General features: G+C 37.7%; 1 protein-coding gene across 20 annotated transcripts in view; it reads left to right on the top strand.

Annotated features, from left to right (window-relative positions):
- Nucleotides 1–17,369, top strand: part of CDC27 (cell division cycle 27) — a 73,380-nt gene that overhangs the window by 39,645 nt on the left and 16,366 nt on the right. For 5 of the 20 annotated variants that reach the window (XM_078373417.1, XM_078373414.1, XM_035300282.3 and 2 more), the window contains 6 exons: nucleotides 2,819–2,931; nucleotides 10,192–10,291; nucleotides 11,598–11,805; nucleotides 12,016–12,185; nucleotides 15,087–15,239; nucleotides 16,650–16,858. In XM_078373417.1, the coding sequence (XP_078229543.1) occupies nucleotides 11,619–11,805; nucleotides 12,016–12,185; nucleotides 15,087–15,239; nucleotides 16,650–16,858 (719 nt within the window). In that variant the 5' untranslated portion in view covers nucleotides 2,819–2,931; nucleotides 10,192–10,291; nucleotides 11,598–11,618. Of the gene's footprint in view, nucleotides 1–2,800; nucleotides 2,944–10,191; nucleotides 10,292–11,597; nucleotides 11,806–12,012; nucleotides 12,186–15,086; nucleotides 15,240–16,649; nucleotides 16,859–17,369 lie in introns of all 20 variants that reach the window. The other 15 variants (XM_078373415.1, XM_078373413.1, XM_035300281.3 and 12 more) reach the window with 7 other exon arrangements.

The following is a 17,369-nucleotide window of genomic DNA, read 5'->3' as shown; positions in this document are numbered from 1 at the left end:
GGCTGCCCTTAGTATCCTCTCCTTCGTTTCAACCCTGGTGAATCTAACGATTATGTGCCTTGGGGTTGCTCTTCTTGAGGAATATCTTTGTGGTGTTCTCTGTATTACCTGGGGTTGAATGTTGACCTGCTTTGCTAGTTTAGGAAAATTTTCCTGAATAATATCCTGAAGGGTATTTTCCAGCTTGGATTCATTCTCTCAGTCGCATTCAGGTACACCTATCAAACGTAAATTTGGTCTTTTCACATAGTCCCACATTTCTTGGAGACTTTGCTCATTCCTTTTTATCCTTTTTTCTCTAATCTTTTCTTCACGTTTTATTTCATTAAGTTGGACTTTGACCTCTGATATCCCTTCTTCTGCTTGAACAATTCGAGTGTTTAAACCTGTGCATACTTCTCGGAGTTCCTGTATTGTATTCTTCAGTTCCATTAATTCACTCATTCTCCTCTCTAAGTTGTCTATTCTCAATAGGATTTCATCAAACCTTTTTTCAAAGTTCCTAGTTTCTTTACGTTGGGCTACAACATGTTCTTTTAACTCACCGAAGTTTGTTATTATCCATTCCTTGAAGAGTGATTCTGTCATCAGGAGGCGCTCGTTCTCCATCAAGCCTTGTTCCATTGTTGATGTGGAACTGTGATCATCTTTAGAGGGAGAGGCATTCTGACTTTGAGTATTCTCAGCTTTTTTACGCTGGTTTCTTCCCGTCATTGTAAATTTATCCTCCTGCCGTCTTTGAAATTACCAACTTTCAGATTAGGTCTCTTGAGTGGACGTCCAGGTTGTTAGTTCCCAGGGCCAGAGCAGCGGCGTTAAGACTGATGGTGCTTTTCTGCCCAGGATTCTCCTGTCGGGCTTCCTTCTTGTTTCCGTAGTAGGCTACTCTGCCTTCCTGGGGCTCTAAACCTTGGTCAGAAGGGGAACCGGTCTTGTTTACTCTGCGCCGAGCGCTGCCGCGCCAAGGTGCCGGCGGAACCGCTGCACCGACCACGAGAGTCGCGCTGGCGACTCGTGTGTTTCCACCACTGGGGGATCCGTGAGCGACCAGACTTTGTCTGCAAGTGTGGCGTCCTCTAGTTCTCCGCGCCTTCCCTGAGAGCTGCAATCCCGGGATGTTAGCGATTGGCCATCTTGGATCGTTCTCCATGTTTTATTTTTTTTAGTAGAGACGGGGTTTCACCATGTTAAGCTGGTCTTGAACTCCTGACCTCAGATGATCTACCTCCCTCAGCCTCCCAAAGTGCTGGGATTATAGGCGTGAGCCACCGTGCTAGGCAAAAAGATTTTTCTATAATAACTCCTTAGTGAGTGATAATAAGAACTCCAAGAATACTTAAAAGGGACTGCAAAGTAGTTTGTGTATGGATTGTTTTAAACATTACAGTTATGAAGGAGGCGAAGCAAAATGGTAGTTAGCATGCCATTTGAAGTAGGCCAAAACTAGAAGAGCCGTAATAACCAAAGCAAGTTAAGGCAGTGGGTAGACACATGATTTCAGTGCCCAAATAATAAGATTGCTATTGCATCCCCTTCTGTCTCTGTTCTCTTCTTGCCCTATTATAAGACATTCCCAGAAAAGTCATGCATGTAGGTCTGTGTGTAGTGTCAACTGAAAGTATCAAACCAGGTAGTGAGTGCAGTGTACATAGTTCTTTGGTAAATAAGGAAGGGCTAGAAATGACTTAAGTTTTGTTCCTTGGATGAATGTAGTGATCCCAGTTTGGAAATGGAAAGGCTTATGACGTTTTATTTTGAAGTGGTGATAGGTTAAGTGAAAATATTCAGTAGAAAGTTAGTCATAGAGGAAAAAATGTGACCTGCTGATAGAAATAATAACTGAAGCTATTAAAATGACCAGGCTCTTTTAGGGAACGAAAGAGTAGCTAAGGAGAACAGAGTAAACCTGATTCAAAAATAGTAGAAGGATGAAGGACCAGCGAATGAAGTGGCAAGACAAATAATGTAATGTTTTGGAAGTAACACAACGTTTCAAAAAGTAGGGCATAATCAGTGATGTTGAATGCAGGAAAGGCTAAAGTAAGGTTTTTATATCTGATGAGACAGTGATTATTAGTGATTATTTATAATATGTAGTTTGAGGATTACGTACAGGATATCAGGATAACACTAAGTTTTGAAGAAAATTATCTGGTAGCCAAATGGGAAAAACAGTTTACTGATAAAATAGTCATAGATCATTTAAATAAGCTAGATGGTGGAAATGAATAGAAATAAGGGAATAAATTAGAGAAGACTGAAGAGCCAAGCAAAGATTTTTTTTTTCTCCAAGGGAACAGAGACCAATTAATGAAAGAAAGTAATAGGATGGTTGTTGTTTTTTTTTTTAAATCTACTCCTCTAGAACTGTTACCAAATGCCAAAGGAATGTAAAATCTTATTGTATTATTATTTTTTCTGTGTATAGTAAGGTAAGTTATAAATCTTGAGAATTGTACTGTCTTAAAATTTTTTAGTGCTTAACCCCAAATAGAGAAGGTATGTAATAAATGGAAGATGATCACAATGAGATGAAAAGAGTAACTTCTGGGAATTTTTAGCCTTTGAAACTAAAAGTGAAAGATGAAAGGATATTATAGAGGTAAAAATACTCTGAGATTAAAACAGGGAAATAGACTGATGTTTATACTAATGTAACAGTAATTAATTAACAATAATGACATAGTTTGTTTAAAGTGACAGTATATTATGGCTGCTTGTATTGGGAAAATGTATTGTATTGGGAGTGTAGTGGTGTCTTTTATCATTTACAGTGCAGTCTATAATTCACAAACATTAGACTTTTCATGTTTTACAGTCTGTTGCTAGAATCGGCCAAACTGGAACAAAGTCTGTCTTCTCACAGAGTGGAAATAGCCGAGAGGTAACTCCAATTCTTGCACAAACTCAAAGTTCTGGTCCACAAACAAGGTATTTATCATGGTAATTGTTCAACTTTTCTTGCCATAAAACTTGATTTTTTATATTTCTTCAATTTAGGCAGATAATGACTCATGGATTCTAAAATAACTACTATAAATTTTGAATATGTAAAATTTGAAACCTCTAACTTGCAATTTTGTTAGAGGTAACAAATCTATTGTAATTTTGAGTTGAATTTTGTAACGCACAGAAAACAATAGTTAAGTAGTATTTTAGTTTACTCTGATTGCCTCATGGATTTGTAATTTTCTTCTTAGGCACATGGACCCTCTCTATAGTTTAGGTACAGATAAGTTTCATACTCCCCTTCCCCGCTTATGCATGTCTATAAACAGATCATAAAATTAACAGACGAGGCCGGGCGCGATGGCTCAAGCCTGTAATCCCAGCACTTTGGGAGGTCAAGGCGGGTGGATCACAAGATCAAGAGATCGAGACCATCCTGGTCAACATGGTAAAACCCCATCTCTACTAAAAAAATACAAAAAATTAGCTGGGCATGGTGGCGTGTGCCTGTAATCCCAGCTACTCAGGAGGCTGAGGCAGGAGAATTCCCTGAACCCAGGAGGCGGAGGTTGCGGTGAGCCGAGATCGCGCCATTGCACTCCAGCCTGGGTAACAAGAGCGAAACTCCGTCTCAAAAAAAAAAAAAAAAATTAACGGACAAATAAACCTTCAAATAGTGAATCTATTTCCACGCAGAAATGGTGTTAGGATTTTCTTTTCCTATTCAGGGACTCAATAGATTATAGCTAATATTTTAAAAGAAAGATACAGTTTTCTTTATCCTTTCTGAAATTATGAACATGTCCCTAAATTTTAAAACAGACACAGGTGTGCATATACCTTAACTGTCTAAAGACCTCTATGTTCCTGTAATGCTTCCAGAATGGTAAGTCTAATCCTCTTGAGTGCCAGCTTGTAGTGATTGCTTGAGGCTCTGTTGTGAAAAGGAACTTGAGACCTCCTGCAAAGCAACATTATATGTAAACAAGATTTGTACATTTCACTTAGAGTCAAACAAGTATACTAACACTAATAAACATCAGCTCTTAATAATTTTGTGGTTCTTTGTATTGCTGATTCCATTTTATCTCCTTAATTGCCTGTATTGGTTTTCTAGGACTGCCATAACAAAGTACCATAACTTGGTGGCTTGAAACAACAGATATTTATTCTTTTACAGTTGTAAAGCCTTAAGTCCAAAATCAAGGCGTTGGCAGAGTTGTACTTCCAAAATCTCTAAGGGGAGGATTTTTCCTTGCCTCCTCCAGCTTCTGATAATCCCAGGTGTTCCTTAGCATGTGATACTATAACTCAATATCTACTTCTGTCTTCACATGGTCGTCTTCCATGTGTGTTTCTGTTTCTAAATTTCCCTCTTCTTGTAAAGACACCAGTTATATTGGATTAGGGTCAACCCAGGTGACCTCAGCTTAACTCACTGACATCTACAAAAACCAAATTTCCGAATAAAATCACATTGATTTGTACTGGGGCTTAGGGCTTCAATGTATCTTTTGGGAAGGTGCAATTCAGTATTATCTTATTAGCAATTGCTCCTTATTTTGTCTTTTTAGAGGTTATTTGGAGTTTGCAGTACACATTTTAACTTATCAAGGTTTGCCTTCAAGTAATAGACCATATCATGTATAGTATACATTCATGCTTCTCTCTTCGTCTTTATGGGAGGGATGATTGTAATGTATTTAATTTCTGTATATGTTATAAACCCCACAGTGCATTGTTGTAGGTTCTGCCTCAAATGGTCAGTTTTATAGAGTCTTTTTTTTTTTTTAAGATGGAGTCTCACTCTGTCACCCAGGCTGGAGTACAGTAGCACAATCTTGGCTCACTGCAACCTCCACCTCCCTGGTTCAAGCAACTCTCCTGCCTCAGCCTCCCATGTAGCTGGGATTACAGGTGTGTGCCACCACACCCAGCTAATTTTTGTATTTTTAGTAGAGGTAGGGTTTCACCATGTTGGCCAGGCTGGTCTCAAACTCCTGACCTCAAGTGATCCATCCATTGGCTTCCTGAAGTGCTGGGATTACAGACGTAAACTACCACACCTGGCGATTTTCAGACTTTCAATGGCTTTACCTTGAAGGACTTCCTCTTAACATTTCTTAAAGTATGGGCCTGCTGGTAATGAATTGTTTTAGCTTCTGTGTATCAGAAAAAAATTCTCATTTCATCTTTATTTTTGAACAATATTTTTACTAGGTAAGAATTTCGTCGTTCTTTTTTTTTTTTTTTTTTTTTTTTTTCCTGAGACGGAGTCTTGCTTGTCGCCCAGGCTGGAGTACAATGAGGCGATCTCAGCTCACTACAACCTCCGATTCCCGAGTTCAAGCAATTCTCCTGCCTTAGCATCCCGAGTAGCTGGGGTTACAGCCACATGCCACCATGACCACCTAATTTTTGTGGGGTTTCACCATGTTGGCTAGGCTGGTCTTGAACTCCTGACCTCAGGTGATCTACCTGCCTCAACTTCCCAAATTTCAGAGATTACAGGCATGAGCCACCGTACCCAGCTAAGAATTTCTAATTGACATTTTTTTTAGGGATGATGCGTTACTGGATTTTTGGTTTATATTGTTTCTGACAAGAAATCTGTCAGTCTCATTTTTGTTCCTCTGTATGTAGTAATGTGTCTTTTCTCTGTTTCAAGGTTTTTTTTTAATGACTCTTCATGTGGAACTTTATCAATAATTTTAAGCAATTCGATTATGATGTGCTCTAGTATAGTTTTCTTTTCTTTTTTTTTTTTTTTTTTTTTTGAGACGGAGTTTCACTGTGGTTGCCCAGGCTGGAGTGCAATGGCACCGTCTCAGCTCACCACAACTTCTGACTCCCAGGTTCAAGCAATTCTCCTGCCTCAGCTTCCCAAGTAGCTGGGATTACAGGCATGTGCCACCACACCCAGCTAATTTCGTATTTTTAGTAGAGATGGGATTTCTCCATGTTGGTCAGGCTGATCTTGAGTTCCTAGCCTCAGGTGATCCCTCGGCCTCCCAAAGTGCTGGGATTACATGCATAAGCCACTGTGCCCAGCTCTAGTGTAGTTTTCTTATATCTCAGCCTTTGTGTTCGTTGAGCTTCTTAGATCTGTGGGTTTATAGTTTTTTCATAATGGTTGGCTAAATTGGGAGCATTACTTCTTCAAATATGTCCATATCTTACTCTCCCTCTGGGACTCCAAATACTTGTATATTAGATTGCTTGAGGTCCCACAGCTTACTAATACTCACTTCATTTTTGTTTCCAGTCTTTTTCCTCTCGGTGTTTCATTTTGGATAGTGTTTATTGCTATGTCTTCAAATTAATCTTTGTTCAGCAGTGTCAAATATGTTATTAAACACATCCATTGTTGGGGGTTTTTTATTGCAAACATTCATCTCTAGAAGGTTGATTTGGTTTTCTTCTTCTTTTTTTTTTTTTTTTTTGAGACAGGGTCACCCTCCCTGAGTCACCCAGGCTGGAGTGCAGTAGCACTACTATGGCTCACTATAGCCTCAATCTCCTTGGCTCAAGCGACTCTCGTGCCTTAGCCTCCTGAGTAGCTGGAATTACAGGCACATGCCACCACATCTGGCTAATTATTTTTATTTTTACTTTTTATAGAGATAAGGTCTTGCTATGTCGTCCAGGCTGGTCTTGACCTCCTGGCCTTAAACAGTCCTGACTCGGCCTCCCAAAGTACTAGGCTGACAGGCATGAGTCATCTCATCTGGCCTCTTGTATGTTTTTGAACATATAGAATATATTTGTATTTTTTTTAATGTTTTTGTCTACTAAGTCTGATATTTTGTTATTTCTAAGTTTTTCCTATCGATTGTTTTTCCTCTTATTATAGATTATATTTTCCTTCTATTTTGTATGCCTTGTATTTTTTAATTGGATGTCAGTTATTATAAATTTTACTTTTTTTCTTTAAGACAGGGTCTTTTACTCTGTTGTCCAGGCTAAAGTACAGTGGTGTGATGATAGCTCAGTGCAGCCTAAAACTCCTGGGCTCAAGAGATCCTCCTATTTCAGCCTCCTGGGTAGTTGGGACTCCAAGCATTTTCCACATATGGCTGATTTTTTTTTCAGTTTTGTAGAGGTGGTGTCTTGCTGTGTTGCTCAGGCTGTTCTCAAACTCCTGGCCTCAAGCAATCCTCCTGCTTCAGCCACCTGAGTTCTTGGGATTATAGGAGTGAGCCACCATGCCTGGCTATAAATTGTACATTGTTGATTACTAGATACTTTTGCATTCTTTTAGGTATTTTAAAGTTTTATTCTGCGATCAGTAAAGTTGCCTGGAAACAGCTTGATCTCTTCAGGTCTTGCCTTTTAAATTTTGTCCAGACGAGGCTGGGCACGGTGGCTCATGCCTGTAATCCCAGCACTTTGGGAGGCCAAGGTGGTGGATCATCCAAGGTCAGGAGTTCGAGACCAGCCTGGCCAAAACCCTGTCTCTAGTAAAAATACAAAAAATTGTTGGACATAGTGGCGTATCAAGGAGAATCGCTTGAACCTGGGAAGTGGAGGTTGCAGTGAGCTGAGATCGTACCATTGCACTCCAGCCTGGGCAACAGAGCAAAACTCCATCTCAAAAAAACAAAAATTAAAAAAAAAAAAATTTTTTTGTCCAGACAAAAGTAGCCTTAGTCTGGGCTAATCTTGTCCCACCATTGAGGAAGTACCCTTTGAGTATTCTTCTCAAAAACCAGCTTAGTATGAGGTTTCTTCACTCTATTGAAAGTATGAGCTATTCCCAGCTTGGAGTGAGATCTGGTAATTATTCTGCCTACTTCAAATCAATAATACATTCCCAAGCTTTGGGTAGTTTCTTCACTATAGTACTATAGTGTAATTCTGTTGCTAACTACCCAGACTTAGCACAGTCACCACAGGTTAAGGTCACAGTCCACAAAAAGAACTGAACTGCCCTCAGTTCAGATAACAGTTTCAGGTTCTGGGTTCCCCAGGCCACCCACATTTCTGGCCAACTGGCTACAAATTTAAGGATTCCCACTACCCCCTTACATTCAGTAATTTGCTGGAGCACCTGACGGAGTACAGGAAAGTGCTATACATATGATTATAGTTTTATTATAGAGGATACAATTAGGAGATCCCTAGGATTAGATCTGGGAGGGTCCTGATACAGAGCTTTCATGTCTTCTTTGTGGAATCACCCTCCCAGTGCATGAGTATGTTCACAAACCAGGAATTGTAGCAAAGTTTGGGTATTTAAAATTTTTTATTGGAGTTTTAAATTGTGTAGGCATGATTGATAGAATCATTGGCCATATGACTGAACTCAGTTTCCTTCCTGGAGGAGCTCAGGCTGGTGTTGCTGACTCAAATTTAGCCTTTTTTTTTTTTTTTTTTTTTTTGGAGACAGAGTTTCACTCTTGTCACCCAGGCTGGAATGCAATGGCATGATCTTGGCTCACTGCAACCTCTGCCTCCTGGGTTCAAGCGAATCTCCTGCCTTATTCTCCCGAGTAGCTGTGATTACAGGTACCCACCACCATGCCCAGCTAATTTTTGCATTTTTAGTGGAGATGGGGTTTCACCCTGTTGGCCAGGCTGGTAACTGCAGGTGATCCACCCAACCACAGGTGATCTGCCCACCTCGGCCTCCCAAAGTGTTGGGATTACATGCATGAACGACTAGACACGACCACATGGTTGACCTTTACAGCATGGCCAGCCCCCATCCGGAAACTACCTAGGAGTTACTTTCTTAGCATAAATTCAGGCACAGTCCCAGGGGCTCATAATGAATAACGAAGACATAACTGTCACTTGAGGAATTCCAAGGTCTTAGTAGATCTCAGGAGCCTGGGATGAGGACAAGACAAATTCTTCATTATATAACACTCAAACACCTACACTGATGAGTTTTCTACTGAAGACTCTAGGGAAGCTCCTCTTTCTATCTCTCTCTTCTCTCTGGTACTCTGCCTTGCAAATTCTGGCTGCTTGGGCTTTCTCAAATTTTCAACACAGTGGGACCACTGAGCTCTATTTGCATTCTTTTTCCCTGCATGGTGGCCCTAGAACTGCCCTCAGCCATGTTTTACCTATTGTGCACTATCTGAAAACCATTGTTTCATATATTTGGTTCGGTTTGTAGTTATCTGAGATGGGAGAATAAATGTATTACATATTACTCTCCCATGACTGGCAGAAGTCTGTTCTATTTAGAAAGTTTTTTTAAGAGATTAGACTGGCATAGCACTTTTAGCTAAATTACCCAAGAAAGGTGTGTGTCATTTTCACCACATAAAGTCTTAATTTTGAACTTTTGCCGCCTTTCGTTATCAAACAAACTTCTAGTTTATCAGATGTAGATTAAAAGGATTCATTTGCATGTGTAACATATACCTCTGTGTATGCAAATAATATGTACATATCGTAAAAGATGAAAATATGTATCTCTTTTTATTGTCTGAAATTCTTTGACCCAGACTCAGGTAGCTGGTAGGATTTCCCATAAATTATAAATAGTTTAATCAATAAGTTTACTCACTCAATTCTAGATCGTTTCAGATTTTAAGCTTACTTGCTACTAAGGTTGAAATTCTCATGTCTCAGGGTTTGCCTTTAAAGTAAAAATGTACCGAGGCTCCTTTTGCTCTAAACAGAATAAATCTTTGATGTAGCTTATTTGAATTTACAGGGAGATAACTTCTCAAAAATCAGTTGTTCTAGTGGCATATATTTGTTGACAAATATGCCACATTTAGACTATCTTTGTCCAACTATTTTTTTATTTATTATAACTTTTTATAGTTACAAATGATGGGTAATGATAATTGATTTATAGATGTGCTTATCATTTATTGACCCAGAATTTTATGTGGATTATTTTTAGTGCAAATTAACAATTTCAGGTAGAGTGAAGATCTGTGCTATAATCTATTATTTTATAGTAATGAGTCATTTTATTTTTATTTTTTTATTTATGAAGGAGAGTTTATTAAGGAGTGTTGACTCATAATCACAAGGTGTGAAGTCCCATAATAGGCTGTCTGCAAGCTGAGGAACAGGAAAGCCGGTCTGAGTCCCTTATTTTTAAATATTTTGTTTTCATAGAGAAACCACAAAAAGGACTGACCAAATTTGTCAACTTTAGAGTATTTACATAGTTCATGCATATTTTTAAAATAGACCTGAATTGAAACAATGGTTAATGGTCATAAATCAAGTAAAAAAATCAATGTCTTCCTTTATAATTTTTTTTTTTAGTACAACACCTCAGGTATTGAGCCCCACTATTACATCTCCCCCAAACGCACTGCCTCGAAGAAGTTCACGACTCTTTACTAGTGACAGCTCCACAACCAAGGTAATTTAAAGATTTCTCTATGTCACATTTACTTAATGCTTCCCCGCCTAAAATTTCTGTTCATTGATGATTCCATCCCTAATAAGTTAATAAAAAGACTATGTAGAATTTAAAAATGTTTTTATTTAGAGGGCCATCTATATAATTTTTGTGAAGTTAATTATAGTCCTTTGGTAAATATTATGATAATTAAAAGTGTTTTTTTTCTCAAGTTGAAAATGACATAGGAATAATCCTGAAATGGCAAAATTATACTAATGAACAACAGATCAGTGGCTATTAGGAGTTAGGGCTTTAGGGAGGATGTTACTATTAAATCATAGGACAAAAGAAATTGCTTGTGGTACAACAGTCCTGTATTCTGATTGTGGTGGTTGATTACACAAATCCAGTCATGTGATAAAATTTTATAGAAATGTGCCCACACATATACAGGGGTTTATATAAAAACTGATGAAATCCATATAATTTATAATATTGTACTAATTTCAGTTTCCTGGATATGATGTTATACTATGGTTATGTCAGATGTTATCATTTGGGGAAGAGTGAGTCTAAAATTATTTGAAAATAAAAGTTAAAACTGGAGACCTGGCTGTGTGCAGTGGCTCACCCCTGTAATCCTCCTAGTACTTTGGGAGGTCAAGGTGGGTAGATCACTTGAGGTCAGGAGTTCAAAACCAGCCTGGCTAACATGGTGAAACATTGTATTTACTAAAAATACAAAAAAATTAGCCAGCTGTGGTGGCAGTTGCCTATAATCCTAGCTACTTGGGAGGCTGAGGCAGGAGAATTGCTTGAACCCTGGAGGTGGAGGTTACAGTGAGCCAAGACCGTGCCAGTGCACTCTAGCTTGGGTAACAGAGCAAGGCTCTGTCTAAAAAAGAAAGAGGCTGCAGTAAGCTGAGGTCGAGCCATTACACTCCAGCCTGGGCAACAAGAGCAAAACTCAGTCTCAAAAAAACAAAACAATGTTATGACCTATTATCATGCTCTGAGAAAATTAGATACTATTTCATATACTTATTTTCTTACTTTTAAATAATAAATGAGAGTTTGATATACTTTCACAAGAGGATATAATGCTGACACACCTTCATGACTATTAGTTCATGTAATTTATGTTCAGAATTATTGTGTTTAAAATTAAATGACTTTGAAGACCTTTGTTTTGATAAACTCTCTTCTGAAAAAAATATAGATTTAATGAATATTGTACATTTATTTTATATCTAATACTGGAGAAAGGGCTGAGAAGTCTAAAATACATGAGTATAACAAGCGTGAAATTTCCTCCCTTTTACAGGAGAATAGCAAAAAATTAAAAATGAAGTTTCCACCTAAAATCCCAAATAGAAAAACAAAAAGTAAAACTAATAAAGGAGGAATAACTCAACCTAACATAAATGATAGCCTGGAAATTACAAAATTGGACTCTTCCATCATTTCAGAAGGGAAAATATCCACAATCACACCTCAGATTCAGGCTTTTAATCTACAAAAAGCAGCAGCAGGTTTGTTTTAAGTGCTTAATGTCATCTTTGTATTTCATTTTATTATGTACTTATTTTAAGTAAATTTCTTGATGTTCATTACAGTACCTTCATTGTTTTCTATATAGATGTTGGAATTTTTAATGGATTAGTTTGTAATTAGCTTTTCTAAAGAACCAATTGTTCTATTATGTTTTTTCCTTTGTTTACTATATTGTTTTCTCCTAGAAGGTTTGATGAGCCTTCTTCGTGAAATGGGGAAAGGTTATTTAGCTTTGTGTTCATACAACTGCAAAGAAGCTATAAATATTTTGAGCCATCTACCTTCTCACCACTACAATACTGGTTGGGTACTGTGCCAAATTGGAAGGGCCTATTTTGAACTTTCAGAGTACATGCAAGTAAGTATAGAAAATGGTTGTATATGCCTTTCTAGAGATAATTTCAGTTTTTTAAAAATAAATGCCCATGCTTGAAAAGGCTAGATCTAAAAGATCAGTATTTATTACGTAATGTCTATATATTTATTTTGTCACTATTTATAATTTATAGAGTTCTTTCTTGTGTTAAGGAATAATTTAAATTCTTTGAAACTTCTTGAAATAGATTTGTAGAGGCCTAAGTCATCAATACATATTTACCATGTAATAGGATTTATATTATTTCTGCAATATACAGAGTTAATTACTGGGATGAATTTTTGACATCTAGTATGTTTTATAAAATTGAAGAGTGCTATGAAGAAAATTGTGTTTAACTGAGGACACAGTATCCTTATTAAAAGGCTTTTACTCTTTTGATTTTAATTAAATTTATTGCTTAAGTTATCTGTCTATACCAGAAAAGGAAAGAATAATTAACCCAAAGCCAAAGAAAATTCTAATTCCCAACTTAAATTACTCCTCAGTTCTTCTTCCCAAAGCATTTTCTCCCCACCAACTTAAAAAAAGAAACCCTTTAGAAGCCTATATATTAATAAAATACCTCTAATATTGATTAAAGTTGATATGATTCATTTTTTGCTTAATTGACTTTCAGTTCAGTTCATTTATTCAGTATATATTTCTGTGCATATTATATCCTGGACTCTCTTCTAGACTCTGTATTACAGCTAGTCAGACAATTTCTTGCCTCTGTGGAGCTTACATTCTAGCAACAGACGGATTGTAAGCCAATAAATGTTTAAGAACAGGAGCAATAAGTCATGAAGAAAAGTAAAGCATGGTGAGGAAACTGGGTGACAATGAAGTATGGTATTTTTGTTTTGCTTTGTTTTTATTTTCATGTATTCAGAGGGAAGGTTACTTTTCCCTTCATGATTCATGCAAAAATCTAGGGGAAAGATGTTCTTTCTCACAGAGAATATATACAGAGGATTCTTATTCATATAATTTAATTTTGAATAGTACAGAAAAGAGAGTTGAAGACCAAGTCTTCTTCATTGCTAGAAAACCCATGTTTAGATTATGGTCCTTAATTGGTATGTAGTATATACACAGACAAGCAAGAGCTGTGTTCGGAAAAGCCCTTTAAAAAACTTATTTCTAATTTATGGTTTCACAGCTACTTTAACATATATGAATTTTATTGTTTCCCCTAGTTATAACGGTGACCCAGATATTTAACTAAAGAAAGCCTCTGTTTCAACTTAATTTCATAAGGTTTTTCCCATTTTTCTTTTCTTTTTTTTTTGAGACAGAGTTTTGCTCTTGTTACCCAGGCTGGAGTGCAATGGCGCGATCTCAGCTCACCGCAACCTCCACCTCCTGGGTTCAAGCAATTCTCCTGCCTCAGCTTCCTGAGTAGCTGGGATTACAGGCACGCGCCACCATGCCCAGCTAATTTTTTGTATTTTTAGTGGAGACGGGGTTTCACCATGTTGACCAGGATGGTCTCGATCTCTTGACCTCGTGATCCACCCGTCTCGGCCTCCCAAAGTGCTGGGATTACAGGCTTGAGCCACCGCGCCCGGCCCCATTTTTCTTTTTGTCTATGCCATAGTCATTTTTCAAAGGAAGCAACAGATTCTGAAAACTTTGAAACCAAAAGGTACCTACCTATATTTAGCTGATAGCTAGATCTTTTATCTTGTTACCATGACTGTATGAAAAACTTGGCCAGGTGTGGTGGCTCATGCCTGTAATACCAGTACTTTGGGAGGCCGAGGAAGGGGGATCACATGAGTTCAGGAGTTGGAGACCAGCCTGGCCAATATAGTGAGACCCTGTCTCTGCAAAAAATGAAAAAATTAGCTGGGTGTGGTGGCACTCATCTGTGGTCCCAGCTGCTTGGGAGGCTGAAATGGGAGGATCACTTGAGCCCTGCAGGTTGAGACTGCACACTTACTTTTACAACTTTTAAGAGATTTCAGGGAAGTTAGAAAACATCAAGCCAATCATAGATATCATGTGGCCACTTCTTGGAGCTAAGTACTCAGTTTTAAAATGCTCTTATTTTCTGTCATATTTATTTCATTAAGAACAGTCCAGATATTTCTTATTCTAAACTAAACTGTGAGAATTTCTTTTCCTTTCTTTTTTTTAGCACCTAGACATTTTCTGGCAGCTGAGAATTCTGAACTTGGTAAATTGATAAACTAGGAAACTAACGGGTTTTATATAACCTAAATCCTCAAACTACAGGGAGAGAAGCATACTTCTGGGAGCTGTAAATGTGATGAGGGAAAAAATTCACCAGGCAGCTGAGGAGAGACCCTAAAGTCAAGAGAGTGGTACAAAGGAAAGGGCAATTAGTAGGCAGGGCCTATAATTCCTAGCAGATGAAATATTGGTGTGTATATTCAGGGCTCAATGTGATTGATAGCCAGTCTTTCCTCTATATTTTCTAGCACAACCTCTCAATAAAAATCAGTCCAAAAATAGAGTTTATGTTACAGAAATCATTCTTCCATCGTCTTTCCTAAAAGAGTTATTTTGTAAAGCCATTATTAAAACTTGGAAATGTGGTTTTTAAGAAGGAAATACTGACTTTTCTTTTGAATTGTAGCTTTGTATAGATTTTGCTTCTATCTTTTTGGTAGGAACTCAAATTTTCTTTTCAGAGTTCATGTTCTTACTATGGCTTGTGTATAAATACTAGGTTGATTATCAATATGGTTACATCAGTATTTGACTTGCCATAGTAGATTGCTCAATTTGTCCTTGTGTTAATACTCATTCACATAAAAACCATAATACAAGGCAGCATTTAGATCCTGTGCAGACAATAACCAGGGCTTTCACTGTGTATATATATAAATTGTATGAACTTGTTTTCTCTTAGTAGTTTTTTTTTAATTTCAGGCTGAAAGAATATTCTCAGAGGTTAGAAGGATTGAGAATTATAGAGTTGAAGGCATGGAGATCTACTCTACAACACTTTGGCATCTTCAAAAAGATGTTGCTCTTTCAGTTCTGTCAAAAGACTTAACAGACATGGATAAAAATTCGCCAGAGGTATGTTAACCAAACATACAAACTATATAACTTTGCTTATATAGTTACCCTCAACCGATGGAGATGAACCAAAGAATTCAAACAGTATTTAGTGTCACCCACACTTATTTCTTTTTTTTTCTGTCTAGACAGGGATTTAGGGCAGAAGAGAAAGTCCTAGAATGTGCAGTGCAGATTCACAAATAGAAAAATCACAAAGCAGATAATTTCATTCAGGATTAATCAAGATTTGACTATGTTAAATTTGCTATTGTCACCAAGATTAGAGTTCATTGAGCAGAAGTTACATAGATTGAAAAAATAATAATAATAATTTTAAATTAAAATAAATTAGTATTATTTTAAGACATAGGTACAATTAATTTCCATGCCTTAATCTTGTAAGGTTGTATTTCATTGCATCTCAAAAATACTTAATGATACTGTTATGACATATCTAAGTTTAGAATTAAATACAGTCAATTCCCATTATTCGTGGTAATTCTATAGTCAACATGAACACTGAGTTAGTGCTACTGAACCAATGTTCCTAGAGGTGATGGAGAAAAACAGAGATAGATTGTGGATTATTATCTTGAATCCTAAAAACAACTCATCCTGGTAGATTCTGTTTTCTTTACGAAAGAGAGAACGCTGCTAGGCATGGTGGCTCGCACCTGTAATCCCAGCACTTCAAGAGGCTAAGGTGGGCAGATCCCTTGAGCTTAGGAGTTCAAGACCAGCCTGGGCAACATGACAAAACCCTTCTCCACAAAAAACACAAAAATTAGCCAGGTATGGTGGCTGGTGCCTGTGGTCCCAGCTGCTCGGGAGGCTAAGACAGGAGGATCACTTGAGCCTAGGAGACAGAAGTTGCAGTGAGTCAAGATCACACCACTGCCCCTTCAGCCTGGGTGACAGAACAAGACCAAGTCTCAAAAATAAATACATAAATAAATAAAAGAGAAAGAGAGAGAGAATGAGGTTCAGAGGTGACTTGCCTGAAGCTACCCTACTTAAAATTATCAGCAGTGGGATTCAAATTCTGTCCAACTGTTCTTAGAACCAAAGCTTCTTAGAACCACAGAACCGAAGCTTCTTAGAACCACACTAAACTACCCCACAGAGTTTCTGTCCCCTGGTCATCTTTATACAGGAGAGCTAAAACAAGAAGGTAGAGTCACATTATTTGACCTCAAATGAGAACATACCTTCTGATAACCATGAAAGCACAAGTATTGACTTTGGTTTTATAAATAAATTGTAGCAAGCAGACAAATTCACAAATATGGAATCTGTGAATAATTAGAATTGACTACTGAAGCTCTCCCATTTTTGTCTTTCTGTTCTGAGTTGAGGTTTGGTTTTAGTCATATTTTAGAAAAAAATAAAATTTTAATTCTGCTTGGTTTTTGTTCCCATTTTTTTAAGGCCTGGTGTGCTGCAGGAAACTGTTTCAGTCTGCAACGGGAACATGATATTGCAATTAAATTCTTCCAGAGAGCTATCCAAGTGGATCCAAATTATGCTTATGCCTATACTCTGTTAGGGCATGAGTTTGTCTTAACTGAAGAATTGGACAAAGCATTAGCTTGTTTTCGAAATGCTATCAGAGTCAATCCTAGACACTATAATGCATGGTAAGTGCTAATGAAGTGCAAAGACAAAGTCTTATTGATGGTGCTTGTACTCACTAATTTTCCTTGTTAGATAGTTCTTTATTGTCATGAATTTAGTTACCAATACTTAGGGATGGTACATATTGGTCAATAACTTCTAACTAAAATGCTTTCTTATGAGATGTATATCTTTAACAAACTCTCTTTTTTTTTTTTTTTTTTTTTTTTTGAGACAGAGTCTTGCTCTATCGCCCCAGGATGGAGTGCAGTGGCACAATCTCAGCTCACTGCAACGTCTGCCTCCCAGGTTCAAGCAGTTCTCCTGCCTCAGCCTCCTGATTAGCTAGGATTGCATGAGACACCATTCCCAGCTAATTTTTATATTTTCAGTAGAGACAGGATTTCACCATGTTGGCCAGGATGGTCTCCATCTTTTGACCTCGTGACCCACCCACCTCAGACTCCCAAAGTGCTGGGATTACAAGCGTGAGCCACCGCGCCCGGCCAACAAACTCTTAAATTAACTAATGAT

Source organism: Callithrix jacchus, chromosome 5, assembly GCF_049354715.1.
Source record: "Callithrix jacchus isolate 240 chromosome 5, calJac240_pri, whole genome shotgun sequence".
NCBI classification, from domain to species: Eukaryota; Metazoa; Chordata; class Mammalia; order Primates; family Cebidae; genus Callithrix; species Callithrix jacchus.
Note: the sequence above shows the minus strand (reverse complement) of the source record. Positions and strands in the feature narration are given on the sequence as shown.